Below are 14,501 nucleotides of genomic sequence, written 5' to 3' on the forward strand. Positions count from 1 at the left end.
GGATGACCCGGCCGCTGCTCAGGTGTTTCCTTGCCATGTTTTTCTGAACTGCACGATGATTCTGTTGACTGTCGAAAGTGGGATTCCCACATTTTGCGAAATTTGCCACTGACTTATTTCACCATCTGTTTGACCAACTATCCTTCCTCTAACAAAATCTGACAATTTGAGAGAACCTTGAGTTCTAGGCATGGTGTAGCACAAGATAATTAGTGTGCGGACCATTTTCATTTATATAGTGCTCTGTGAACACAAATTAGTTAGCATAAATCTGTTAAATGACAAAAAATTAGGTGTCTATTTACTTGTGACCACTCAGTGTACAATATAGAAGTGTAGAATTTGTATTTTGCATAGAATTGTCAAATTGCATTTGAATGTTAAGTTTTTCCTTACCTAACTCAAGGTTAACTCTTTGATTGAAAACTAACTAAAGTCAATTGAACTTTTAGTATTGTTAAGTGTGGAAATTGACTTTTCTCCACGGTAGCCAAAAAATCTTTCTGTTTACTGTGACAATTGACAGATCTCCCCCAGTCTTGGAATGGCAACCAAACATCCTCATGTGCTGACATTGGTAAACATGAACATAACAAGGCTTAACTGATCATTCGACATTGCCTACACTGGTATTGGGCAGTTTGTTAACCATTTATCAATCAATAAACTGACTTATCACTCAGCTTTGTCGAATTGCTCATTAGAGGAGAATGCACACTTTATTTACTTTGTTAAAACTATCACTTGTTTATTTATTGACTGAAATCTACTAAACAGTTAACCATTTGGCTATAACCAGCTCAGCTTTGTGTACACCATGGTTTTCTGTTGTACTTAACTGTAAAAAAAACTCCATCATTGTATTGTTTTGTTTTCTTCTACATGACATGATGGCAGATGACACAAATAAATTTTATTATAAAAGTGATTTTTCTTTAATACTGACATACATATACAGTACAAAAGTTTTAGGAGTTATGGTAATAGACATATATAAATTCAAAACTATTTAAAAACAATAAAAAAACCTTTGCACTTTCCAGTCATTATCCAAAAGTCATAACGGAGATTACCTGTGGTAATAGCACTCAAAAGCTTTGGGGATATCCCATCTGTCAGACAAAATCCAAAAAGCAGACGAGAAACTAGTCAGCAGTCGTGGATAATTCAATAAGGGTACAGAGTTGAGTGCTTACACCACAATGTCTCAACTCTTACTGCCTTTCACTGTCTGCAGCCAGTTGTGGGAGGCAGTTATCCTTAAAAAGATGTAATAAATTTAAAAGTAGAAATAAGATAAAATTAAGCCACCCAAAAATATATATTTCTACTAAACAATGCCTACCATCCTCCACCCTTAAAAGTTCTAAAAAAAATCCTTAAAATAGAATAAATACCACCCTAATAGTTCCACTATATGTTACTCCCAACCTCCACCCTTTTCTGAAAATGACTTGTTAAAAAAAGATCTTCTCATATCTCAAAAGAACTACAAGACTTACCTTAAGTGACCCACCAAACATTTGTGGTAGTTTTCATGCCCTTTGCTTTGGTTTTCTTTTTTCTATCATTTTCATACATGGTATTTAAGCTATGCTTTCTTGCAGGCATTGTATTAGATCGATAAATCCTGGTTAGTTTGAAAAAATTTGGACACACAAACAAACTAACAGATATCACTTTAATAAAACTACACATACATAACTTTATTTAATAAAACTAATATAAACCAAAGTATAGTAATGATATTCATAATAGTGTACAGAGTTATAATAGTTTTGTGAGTTGAAACAAAGAAACTTACAAAAACAAATAAAACCTGTACTAAGAAAAAAGTAGCTAAGAGGTGTTTGTAGTAGTCTATGAAATCAACTGAAGCAAAATTATTGCAAAATAAATGTAAAGTTGTTATGAAGGTAAACTTAGCTGAATATGCAAAAACATCTGAATACATGTTCACAATGTGATAAGCATAGGGTTTTGAACAAATTGCGCATGTGTATTTTAGACCTAAATAAGTCAAGAAAAGCCCATATCAATTGTATTTAGTGTAATTTTCTTTTTTTTAGGAAATTACCTCCAAGTTAAGTGTTGTTTGTGTGAAATACCTTGCAAATAAAAAAATAAAAAATAAAGTTGAAATTGAAGCCAATCATTGCGTGATGACAACAACAATATGCCATCATATAACATACTTATTGCATTAAAAAGTTTAAGCAAAAAAAAAACAGGTAAGGTTATTGTGAATTAAAAAGCTATTGTGCAATCTGGACTCTGTGGACAAAGGCCTTTCTAATGATATGAGATTTGTAGTGTTTGATCGAGAAATTTGCAAGAAAAGTTCCAGACAGACAAATGCAAGCGTATTATTTATATTCATAATGAAGTTTCATGCTTTTGGAATACATTTGGTCTCTTATTGAATCATCTTGGTCAATTTTACTTTCATATATTGAAGAACTCTTCAGCAGATTTTGCACATTTTCTTGTTGAAAGTCTAAATTTTGATCCTTTAACATTGTTTTCAAGAAATGAAAAGTCAGATATGAAAACTGTATGGTCATTTCAAGTTGGAAAAGTAATTAAAGAGGTCAAATTAAGATTTATCTCTTGATGTAGAATAAACAACTCTGAAATTTAATTATGTAGTAAAAGGGTTAACAATATATTTTTGTCTTTAGCAGTATTTGCATTCAAAATATACTTATTTAAGATGAAGCAAAAAAATAAAATATATTTAAAATCTAAAAACTGCCTTATAATAACTTTCAAGTCATGACCTTTCAGTCTTAGAATTATGAAACAGGGTTTTAAGTTTCTAAATAGATGATATCTTTTACACCAGGTTTTTTTATTAAAGATTTTAAATTTGTGTTTGTTTATTTTCAGTTATAAGCCAAATGCTTGTTTAAGAAATGTTTCATAATGTATGAAAATTGTATGGGATTAAAAGAAAAATGTAAAAGTATATTTTTACTTAAGGCTTTCTTAGCAAATGAAGATCTTGGAGACTCTTTGGATTCTGTAGAAGCATTGATAAAGAAACATGAAGACTTTGAAAAATCACTAGCTGCTCAAGAAGAAAAAATTAAAGTAAGATATTGTAGAGACTTTCTGAAAGTTCATTAAAAAACACCTTATATTTATTATGTGTATAAACAATGTCTAATGATTGCTAGCTCCAAGTTTGTCAGATAAGATGATCAAATAAATGTTTTTACTAGCATGTCTTTAATAGCATTTTAAAACTGTTTTTCGTACTATTAAAAAGTAACAATACCATTCACCAACATGAGGCTTCAACATAAACTTGGCTTGCTGAATGTCTTATAAGAGCACAACACCAAAACTTTTAACATTTTCAGTTTTATTTTTATGCAGTTTTTAATATCATTTTTGTAAAGTACTTTAAAATACTTTTAACTGCTAATCCTAATTTAAAATATGTGCTTCCTAAAATTTTTAATGTAGGTCTGTTGAACTTCCCATGAGTAAACTTAAAGTGAAGACTATAAATTTGCACATTTTTATGGTTATTTCTATCTGAAAACATTGAAAATTGGAACTTTGTTATTTTCAAAACTCCAAAAGCTAAATGTATTACTCAATTTTTTTTTCTAAACATTCCAAAGCTAGGCTTTTTTTTCCTTGTGTTTCTGTATATTAATGTATGCAAACAATTTAGATTTGGAATATCACAATATTACATCTTGTTTATATTATCTGAATTGAAGATGTTTTCCCATGCCTGTAAATTTATTTAACTTATTTTGGCTACTAGCAAATGTTTAACTATTATGAGGTACTTATAAAAGTGGATGCCATGCTAGCAAAGAAAAGTGAAACAATGAATCACAACTTCTGTGCCCTTTGGGGACATACCTATCCAGCTGACATGAATATCCAGAAAATACTGTTTTTGTATTTTTTTTTTTTTTTTTAATGTGCTGTCGAAGTTTTGGTCTGTGTTTGTGATGATAATTGTATTTTTAATATTGAAAAACAGATAGAATTTAAAAACTGAAACTGTGATTATTAAGCTGTGATATTTGCTGTTATGTAATGAAATTGTTTTGTTACTGAGAAGAATATATCACTTCAACACAATAATAATGTTTGATATTCATCTATGTAATTTTTTTCTGACAGTCCTGTATCTATTTTTAAATATGTAGTTGTTGAAAATTAAGAGCAGTGGCATCACAAAGGAAATAATATTTAAAATCATTGGCTTTTGGGTATAAAAACAAAACTAAATGAATTTACCTATTAAACTGGTGTAATACTTAATGTGTCAAAATTTTTATCCATATTTTTAGTTTTTAAGTGAAATTTGATATTTATTTTGGCAGGCATTGGATGAATTTGCTACAAAACTGATTGAAGGACAACATTATGCTGCTGATGATGTTGCTCAGCGAAGAGCAACTGTAAGTTTTTCCTTTTTAAAAAGATACTTGTTTTTTAACCAGTATTTATTATAAAAGAAGTATTGTAATGCTGTTTTTTATTATTTATCAAAATTGTTTAAAACAAACCAGTCAGGTGTATACTGATATTAAGTCTATGGGTATTTCAGCTACTAGAAAGGCGTCAAGCTCTGCAAGAAAAGTCAGAATATCGACGAACAATGCTTGAGGATTCATACAGTTTGCAGCAGTTTGAAAGAGACTGTGATGAAACCAAAGGATGGATCAGTGAGAAGCTAAAGACTGCTATGGATGACAGTTACCTGGTAAGTTGTGAAACTAATTAACTTAGTGTTTATTTCTTTCAGAAAATTGGATCAAAAATATCTTGCAGAGTTTAAATGTTTATTATTTACTAGCTGGATTACCAGTACCTTGGATGGGTGAAGTATCTCGTTTTTAACAATAGATAGGAAATTGTGCTTCTATTTTATTGTCATGATATAATAAACATTAAAAGTGCAATAAAAATACATAAAGGTACCAGTACTAATAAGAAAGACATACTGTTTTCAAGAATTCTATCAATATGACCCCTCATGTCATCCTGTATCACTATGTCAAGTTTGGTGCTAATTGATCAAGAAATGTGGAAGTGTATAAGGATCGGGTATGAAATGATAGATATATGACTTTGTATTTGTTCCCGGAATTTATAAATTTTTTGAAGGGAGTTGTGCAGTATTTTGAAATGCAATCTAGAACTAATTTTTATAAATAAGACATTGAGAAAAATTGTAAAACTATAGGAAAAAAATATTTTATATGAATTAATTTGTTTAAGAACAGAAAGTGCAAAATTATTTTATTCTGATTTAATATAGTTTACTCTAATACAAAACTTAAATAAGGAGACATACAATAGCTTTGTATTTGAAGGCATCATAAAACCTTGAAGCAGTTTTGTAAATTATACTTTATAGTTACCAATTTTTCCAACTTATAATGTACCCTATTAACTCTCTTGCTATGAGCATCTTTTTTGTGCACATATCATAAGGTTTTTGAGTTACATTCAGACTTTAGTTAAACTACTTTTTTGTCATTGTATACAAATAAGCTTGGCATAAAAACATAACTAATAATCCAAATTTTAACATTTATTTAAGTTTTAAGTTCTTAATTTTATAAGGCGATATTTTAAAAAAAAATCCTCAATTTACCCTAATGTGGGAATTGACATTTGTTCTCTAGTTATCTCCTCTTCTCTAATTTATTTACCACCCCTCCAAAAAGTATAAACCTTTATGTAAATTACTCATTATAATTTTTTCAAAAAATATTTGACTTGTTTGTAATGTTCAATCTTAAAAACTAAAAATTTTAAACAATGATTATTTTATACACAATTCTATAAAAATGAAATTGTTTCCAGTCTCCAAATTACTAATATACAATAACTTACTGTACAAGGTTAAAAAGTGGTAACCCCCCTCCCAATGAAACTGGAAAACAATCTCGTACACTCTACATGTTTCGACATATACTATTGCGTTATCCTCAGGAGTGTAATGTTTTGCAAAATATAACTTATTTATACAATTATCAAAATGCCAATTTACATATTACATTTAATTTATCGAATGACATATTATATTACATTGCTTTCTGTATAGAGAATTGTCTATTTAGCTTCCAGTTCAATCTTTATTCCCATGGGAAACACATTGATGATCTTGGATGAATTTTTAATTACTCTTGTCACATAGTTAGAAAGCCAGAAAAATTGTGATACTTATCAGAAATTGTGTTTTTGTGCATGTTATTATTCTATGTTCTTTAGTGCATTATTTAATTAAATAAAAAATTATTTATTGCAGTAGTACCATTAGTATAAAAAGTAGAGTTAAGTGTCATTGACAGTCTAAAGGAAAAAAAGAAGACCTAGGTAACTAAATTACTAAATTTATTGTTTTTCATGTGTATTCTTTATTTATTATTATAAAAGTAACAAATGTAGAAATTAGAAACTTTTTTTGGTTAGATCATGTAAAATATAGAATACCATCAATAAAATATTTTCACGGAGTACACTCGTGAGCAGTTTGCAAGTAGCCCATGCATTATGTAATTTGACAGGGTAACATAAGCTCCACACTTTCCAAATGATATACAAATTTTATGGTGGGAATATTAGTTAGACATGGTTCAAAGAGCTATAAGACAAAAAAAAATCCAATTATAAACAGGATAAACAAATGTAGTTTCATTTTACAATTTAAAGTCATTCTAAGAAAGAAACAATATGGGTAATTTAGGTGTTTTCAAATATATTTTTTCATGGTTACGAGGTCTGTCCAATTGACCAACCTCAAAGAGAGTTAGAGTAGAGAAAATACAGATAAAATATGAAGTTTTACTGAAAAAGAAATGTTTCAAATTTATTTTTGAGGTTTTAGTAATTATGTAAATGAAATATGAGATGTTTTACTCTTAACATGAAAATCACTTTGCACTCAAAGCTTTTAACGCTTTGACTCCATATGTCCTTGGAGAAATTTTTAATGAAAATACTTCATTAAAAACTTGATTTTTTTTATCTACAAATGACTCTTAATGCATACTGAAAGCTTGCAAAATTCTGTGAAGATACACAAAACATTAAAAGTTATAGTATGGAAACTTGGGATCAATTTTTGAATTGACTGTGCCCATAGCAAGAGAGTTACAACTATAGAATCTGTCAGGAGATGTGTGTTTGGTTCTTTAATTATTGAATAATGCACTAATGAAAATATTTTTTTTGTCAGTGTGTTTATATTGAAGTAATATTTCCAAATTATGTATTATACATATTACCCACACTTTAAATTGTTGAATAATAATGGGTTTCTTCCTCTTTTTTTTAATAGTTTTTGAGAATTTACTGTATTTTAATATTATTTTTAGAATTTGATATAATAGATATGATTTTCTCTTTCTAGGACCCAACCAATCTGAATGGCAAGCTACAGAAACATCAGAACTTTGAACAAGAATTGAATGCCAACAAAAGCAGAATTGATGAAATCACAAGTACAGGACAGGAGTTAATTGATGCCAATCATTATGCTTCTGACCACATCGGGTATGCTGATTTAGATTTTAATAAGATTTTACAATACAAGCTTGCCCTTCAACTTAAAACTGTCACATAGAAACAGCTTTGCAAGTGGGTGTGGCATAGCTTGAACTCGGGAATTTCTACGACAGTTTGCTTTCAATACCAATTTTAGGAAGGTGTATCAAGTTACTGAAAAACAAACTATATATATACATATAGCTTATTGCCAGCAAGAAAAATGTTTTTCACCATAGTCATTTTTTGTATATAAAGTCTAAAGTTCAGTTGTCATAGCCACTTATGTGAAAAGAAACCTGAAGTTTCTAATTTTTGTTTTAGTGGTTTGTCTTGAAATAAAGGAAGAAAAACTTAAATAATATAAGACTTTGAATTAGAACCTTCTTGATAACACTAATTTCATTAAAATACATTGATAGTAAAGTGGTTTTATTCAATTTTGAATGTAACTCAGTAACATTTTGTGACATGCACAGAAAGAAATTTAAAAATGGTACTGGGCATCATAGGGATAATGTAGTAGTTTTTGTTTTGCTATTTGGTAAAGACTTAAACATTAATTTCCAAACCATTTTCTTTGAGATTAATGTTTCCAATATAACAAAAAAATGTAACTGGAAGGAAGGGTGTGAAATAAAAATTCTTTATTGGTGTAGGAAAAATTCCACTCCAAGCGAGTCAGATGTAAGTTTACAAACTTGTAGTGCTAAAATCCATATGTTGATTCTATGCAGTGGGCGGTGCGTAAATAGCCCAATGTGTGTGATATTGCATTTAAACACAAAAAATAAGGAAGAAAATTTACCTTAGTTGAAAATATAAATTGGTAAATGTTTAATAACTTAAAGCTTCCCATCCCATAAATTATTTTATTAAATGTTTTCAATTTGTAGAATTAAAAGAATTCTGGTTAATTTGCTTTAAAAAATATACAAAAGAATATTAACTTTTTCAGAACAGGCATCATTTTGTGCACATCGGGAGGTTTTATTGAGTTACATTCATAATTTAATTAAACTACACTTGGCATAAAAATGTATCTTATAGTCCCAATTTTTACATCATATAAGTTTTGAGTTCATAATTTTATAAGCCTATTAAAAAATCCTCAATTTCCTCTAGTGTGAGAATTGTGATATCTGCTGTCTAGGTATCCCCTCTTCTCTACTTTATTTACCACCCCTCCAAGAAGTATGACATTTAATGTAAATTACTGATAATTATGTTGTCATTGTTCAGGCAAAGCATAATTTTTATAACCTTCAAACTTATTAGATTACAAAGCCATAAAATAGAAAATCAGACCCCCCCCCCACCCACTTGCTACACCCACATGTCACATTCTCTCTTTCAGAAATTGCCTAAAATTCTCTCTTATGTTTAGTACTATGTTATTTATATTCAAAAGAGCCAAGGTCTTAATGTATCAAATTATGTATTGTATTATGCTGTTTTCTGTACAGAGAATTGTCTATTTTGCTTCCAGTTCAAACTTTACTCCCATAGGAAACGCATCAACGAGCATAGCTCAGTTTTTAATGGTTTATGTCAAGTAGCTAGAAAGCCAGAAAAATTTATAGTTAATGGACATTGCCTGATCTTTTTGCATGTTATTAATCTGTATTTTTGGTGCATTATTTAATTAAAAAAAAATTAGTGCAGTAGTATAAAAAAGTAGTTTTAAGTGTCATCGATAGTTGACAGCAAAAATAAGATGGTCTAGGTAAGTACTTTATTTCTTGTTTTTCCTGTGTATTCTTTATTTATTATTATAAAAGTAACTAAAATGTATAATATAGAAATATTTTAGTTTATATCGGGTAAAATAAAGTAGAATTTTTCATGAGGTACACTCGTGGGTAGCCCATGTGTTATGTAATTCAGTTGGGTAACATGAGCTCCACATTTGCCAATTGATTTACAAATTTTATGGCAGGAGCATTTATTTATACACAGTTCAAAGATCAATAAAATTTGAGTACAAATAAATGTATGCTGTTTCAACTTTAAAGCTATTTAGGATAAAGAAATGTAGTTTCATGCTACAATTTAAAGTAATTCTAAAAGGAAAAAGGGTAATTTAGATTTATTTTAAACTAGTGTATAGCCCATCAAAAATGACAGGGCAAGTACTACCATCCCTACCGCATAGTATACCACATCATATTTCATAGCTAACTGAAATCAAGCTTCATCAACAAAAAGGTAGAAAAGTGAAGTCAAAGCAGTCAAACGTCAGTAAGTTCCTTTGTGAACCAATCAAAATTATGATCATTCATGAAATGAATTTGTAGCATATTCATAGAATAATTATTGGTAAGAATCAATTAGATTAACAACTTCTAATATATAGAAAAACCAGTGCATTTTGGTAATGCTAGGTTTCAACAATGGCTTATGTTGCTTAGCAACAAAAGTATAACCTTATATTGTTGTTAGTCTGTGTACTGAAACTATAAAATGAAATGTATAGACAACATAAGTGGAAAAATGTTTGTCGATTTCTTAACTTAGTCTGTTGATTGAAGAGGTTTGATTTTTATTAAAAACATTGGTGCTATGACAGAAAATGGCTTAATTCAAAAATGATTTAAGTTTAAAATTGAACCGATATTTTTACTTTCATAATAAATTTTATGCACTTGGCTCTAGGCTAGGTGATCCCACACTATATATTTACTTTAGGCTTATTATACCAACACTTACAACACTTAAGGTTTCACAGCACACACACACACACACACACACATCCTCATGGTCCCCTTGCACCCCATCACTAAATTCATAAAGGGCACACAGTAATTGAACTATTATATCAGGATAAATACATTTTGGCTTTTATGACTCCTCCTATTTCAAGAAATCAGGTGTGTTGTGTCACACACTGGCTTTTATGTAGGTTAGATTTTTTTTTGGTGATTATGAGATTAGATAGAGAAAATAACAGATAAAATATAGTTTTACTGAAAAATAATATTTTATAATTATTTAGGATGTTTTAGAAATTACACAAATGAATTTGAAAATTTCCAGATGAATATAAGTGTTTTTAATCTTAACATGAAAATCACTTTGCACTTGGACTAGTAAATAAAACTATTTGATACATTCAGCAGACAAATATTTATTAAAAATACTTAATTAAAAAACCTAATTTTTTTTTTTTTTTTATACAAAAGTCTTGTAATGTTTGCTAAAAGTCAGCCAACTTTTGTGAAGATACATGTATTAAAAGTTATAGTATGGAACCTGTAATGAGTACAAAATGGTTACGAACTCGGTTGATTTTAGTATAGAATTGAAGAAATAGAAAATCTGCTTAAATTACATATAACCTTATTTGACATGTAGCAAAAGAATGAATGAAATAGTCGAACTCTGGGAGTCCCTGAAGCATGCTACTTCTAAAAAAGGAACAAAATTGGAGGAAGCTTCTGCTCAGCAGCAGTTTAACCGTGGGGTAGAAGACATTGAAATATGGCTTTCTGAGATTGAGGGTCAGTTGATGTCTGAGGATTATGGAAAGGTAACTATTTATCATTCAATATTGGCACACATTTTTAATCATTTTCTGAAAATGTTTTGACTTTTTGGAAGGGAAATTTGACATATCAGAAACAGATCATACATTGTATAACTTGGCATTGAAACTTTCATATTAAAAGTCTGAAATACGGTTTTATAAGGTCTGGATATAAGATGGGTTTTTAGATTTATGTATTATTTCAACCACTGTGATGTACTTACATGGATGAAATTATACATCTGTGAATATGACCAGGTAAGACATTGGTGTAACTTTGCTGGATTGACTGTCTTTGTTGAAATCCTTAAGTTTGTCATATCATTTAAGGTATAAGATCTTGTTGACATACACTTTAATATATTAATTTGATTAAACAGCAAAAAAGGAATTGTATGTCTAACACACACAAAGTATCCAAACTAACTTCTGTCTTTAGAATATATTTATATTGTAAAGAAATACAAACCTTTATATGTTTGATTCTTAATATTTTTTTTAAACTGTTTTTATTGTATGTTGTGCGTGTATCATATACCTCTTTCTATAGGAAGAAACCTAATAGGATTATTTTACAATGACATGTGATAATAATCTTTGGTTGAAATTTTATAGGACCTGACTAGTGTTCAGAATCTGCTGAAAAAGCAAGCCCTCTTGGAAGCTGATGTTTCTTCTCATCAGGTATGTGACTAAATCAGGTCACACACAGTTTATCCTTGTGTGTGACCATATTCTAATCTCTCAAATAGTTCTCTTGATTAGGAGTCACGAATGAAACTAAAATTGAGTCGTAATTAGAAAAATTGTATTTTCTTATAGTGATGTAGAAAAAATGTGATTGTAGTAATTTGTTTTTAAAAACTATTCTCATCTATGAAATTCAATAAAATAAAAGTTTAACAGGAATGTTAATTGTAGTAAACCTGCATATGAATTCAATAATTTAAGTAGTTTACTATATGAAGAATTTTTTTTTTAATTTGATTTAATGGAAACCAACAAAGTAGAATATTAAAAAATATCTAAAACTAATATTAATATTTAAGTAGTATGGAAAGCCATGAAATTATTTATGTGGAGAATTTGTTGTTGCTAGATTTTAAGTTAATAGCTTTACATTATGAATAGTACATGATATCAGTGATTTACATTCATGCAAATTTAATATCACGAAGAACTGTTTGAAAACAATTTGGGTATAACAAATTTCAGATTTTTTTAATATAAGTTACGAGTTTGTTTGTCATTGTGAGATACTTTGTTGCAATTCTGAAAATATTTCATTTGTTATTGAGCTATTTTTACTCAGTTGCATTGAAAGTCCACACACATTGTAATATAGTTTGTCACTATAGCTTTTTCCATAGTTAAAGTCCCTAGGTTTCTCAGCGGTAAGTTTGAGGGCTTGTAACACTAATAAAATCAAGTTTTGATACCCACAGTGGGCAGAGCACAGATAGCTCATAGTGTAGCTTTATGTTTAACAAGAAACAAAACCATAGATAAAAAGATGGAAAACATGTTATAGGAGCTACAGTTAAGTTATATAGCATTGATAGATATAAGTTGTTGTTTTGTATCATTGATTATTTTAGATAAAAAGATGGAAAACATGTTATAGGAGCTACAGTTAAGTTATATAGCATTGATAGATATAAGTTGTTGTTTTTTATTGTAAGTTTTTGTTTTGACTGATGTATTTTGAGTTGGCTTGCACGTATTTGAAGAACAGTTGATAAAACTGATTTTTCATATTTGTTTTTGCTCGTAAAAAATATAAAATAATTAAATGTGTAGTTATTTCAGTGTTTATGTAGTGAACAGAGGCAGAAAAACATTTCTGATGCTTTATTTTAATTCATATCATATGACTTTTTAAAATTTCTATTCATACATCTAAAAAATAGAGAGGATTTGTTTTTAATTGGAATATCTTCCTAAACAGCAGAAACAAACTCAGTATCATAGTCTGAATTCTTAGCATTAAAAATGTTGAATAAGATGTTGCACTATTCTGTGGTGTTCACAGGGGTTCTCACACATCTTGAAAAACTTTTAAAGTTAATTTCTAGACTTGAAGAAGTCATGGAATAGTGATACTTAATAAAAAAAGACTTCTGACTATGAAATCTATTATGTAATTTATGAACAGTTAATCATTTCATCAAACAACTGACTAAATTAAAATGTGGTTAATTAAATATAATTTTAAACTGAAAAAGCGTGAGGATGGGGTAGATATGAGAGATGATCCAAGGCTGTCATGAAAATTGGCTAAAACGTCCTTGAAACTCTGGAAAAATTACTTTTAACCAAAGGTGAAAACCATGCTATACCACTGTTGATTGTAATAAAAGATTTTCTCTTTAAACCTGAAGATTTTTAAGAAAGTTTGTACATGGTTGATGATTTAGTTGAATGTGTTGGGACCAGATACTGGATTTATAGAACTTTAGAGTATGTTAAAGAAAAGAATCCAGGTTATTTATCTTTAGACATGAATATTTGGATGGTCTCTAGAAGCATTTACTTATTTTTTCTTTTGAAGGATCGGATAGATGGTGTCGTTATTCAAGCAGACAATTTTGTTGAAAGAGGACATTTTGATGGAGAATCCATTAAAGCTAAACAGGTAGCACTTGTTGAAAGGTATAATGCTGTTCACCAGCCTATGACAGCTCGACGTCAACGTTTGAATGATTCACTTCGGGTTCAGCAACTTTTCAGAGATGTTGAAGATGAAGAAGCATGGATCCGAGAGAAAGAGCCAATAGCAGCATCCACAAATCGAGGTTGTTATAGCACACATTTTGATTTTCCTTTTATTTAACACTAATGTTTATTTTGTTTAGCCTTTCTCATTTGTTTACAAGAATACTTGAAGCCTCGTTGCAATATGTATTGGCAAGTTATTTTCCAAAAGTTCTATTAAATATGAAATCATAAATGAGTTTTTCTTTCACACAAATTGTCTGTAGTCAAAATTTAAACCATTTTAATAAATTTTCAAGAAGTGGCATACTTACATGTTCTTAGTATTGAAGTATAATTGTTTTCTAATTATCATTGTAATGCAGCAAAAACATATTTATATTGTTATTTATAACATTGCAGGGAAAGGTACTTAGACTATTTATGGCATTATTAACTTTCAAATGAATAGTTAGAAAAGATATTGTGCATATGTTTTTCTGCTTTTAATTGGCATCTGTATTAAAGTAAGTGTACCATTTTATTTTTCTTAGAGGATGGGTATTACAAATCGTGTTGAGTGGGTATTTGTCCACTATGTAACATAATGAATTAAAGCATGCAATGGGTGGGTAATAATGCTGAAAATGATAAAATGTCTTAATTGTCAGCAGTGTATTTCTTTCAGTAAACATATCATGAAATTTCCCTCTTTGTTTACAGTTAATGATTTGATACTGGGCAACTTAAGCTC

At 29.3% G+C, this 14,501-nt stretch overlaps 1 protein-coding gene across 2 annotated transcripts in view; it reads left to right on the plus strand.

Moving 5' to 3' along the window:
• LOC106460552 (spectrin alpha chain-like) overlaps nucleotides 1–14,501 on the plus strand; it is a 78,484-nt gene that overhangs the window by 31,097 nt on the left and 32,886 nt on the right. For both annotated transcript variants that reach the window (XM_013920267.2, XM_013920268.2), the window contains exons 13-19: nucleotides 2,983–3,093; nucleotides 4,353–4,430; nucleotides 4,580–4,735; nucleotides 7,394–7,536; nucleotides 10,882–11,056; nucleotides 11,669–11,737; nucleotides 13,605–13,848. In XM_013920267.2, the coding sequence (XP_013775721.1) occupies nucleotides 2,983–3,093; nucleotides 4,353–4,430; nucleotides 4,580–4,735; nucleotides 7,394–7,536; nucleotides 10,882–11,056; nucleotides 11,669–11,737; nucleotides 13,605–13,848 (976 nt within the window). The remainder of the gene's footprint in view (nucleotides 1–2,982; nucleotides 3,094–4,352; nucleotides 4,431–4,579; nucleotides 4,736–7,393; nucleotides 7,537–10,881; nucleotides 11,057–11,668; nucleotides 11,738–13,604; nucleotides 13,849–14,501) is intronic.

The sequence above is a fragment of the Limulus polyphemus genome, unplaced genomic scaffold (assembly GCF_000517525.1).
Source record: "Limulus polyphemus unplaced genomic scaffold, Limulus_polyphemus-2.1.2 Scaffold793, whole genome shotgun sequence".
Lineage (NCBI taxonomy): Eukaryota > Metazoa > Arthropoda > Merostomata > Xiphosura > Limulidae > Limulus > Limulus polyphemus.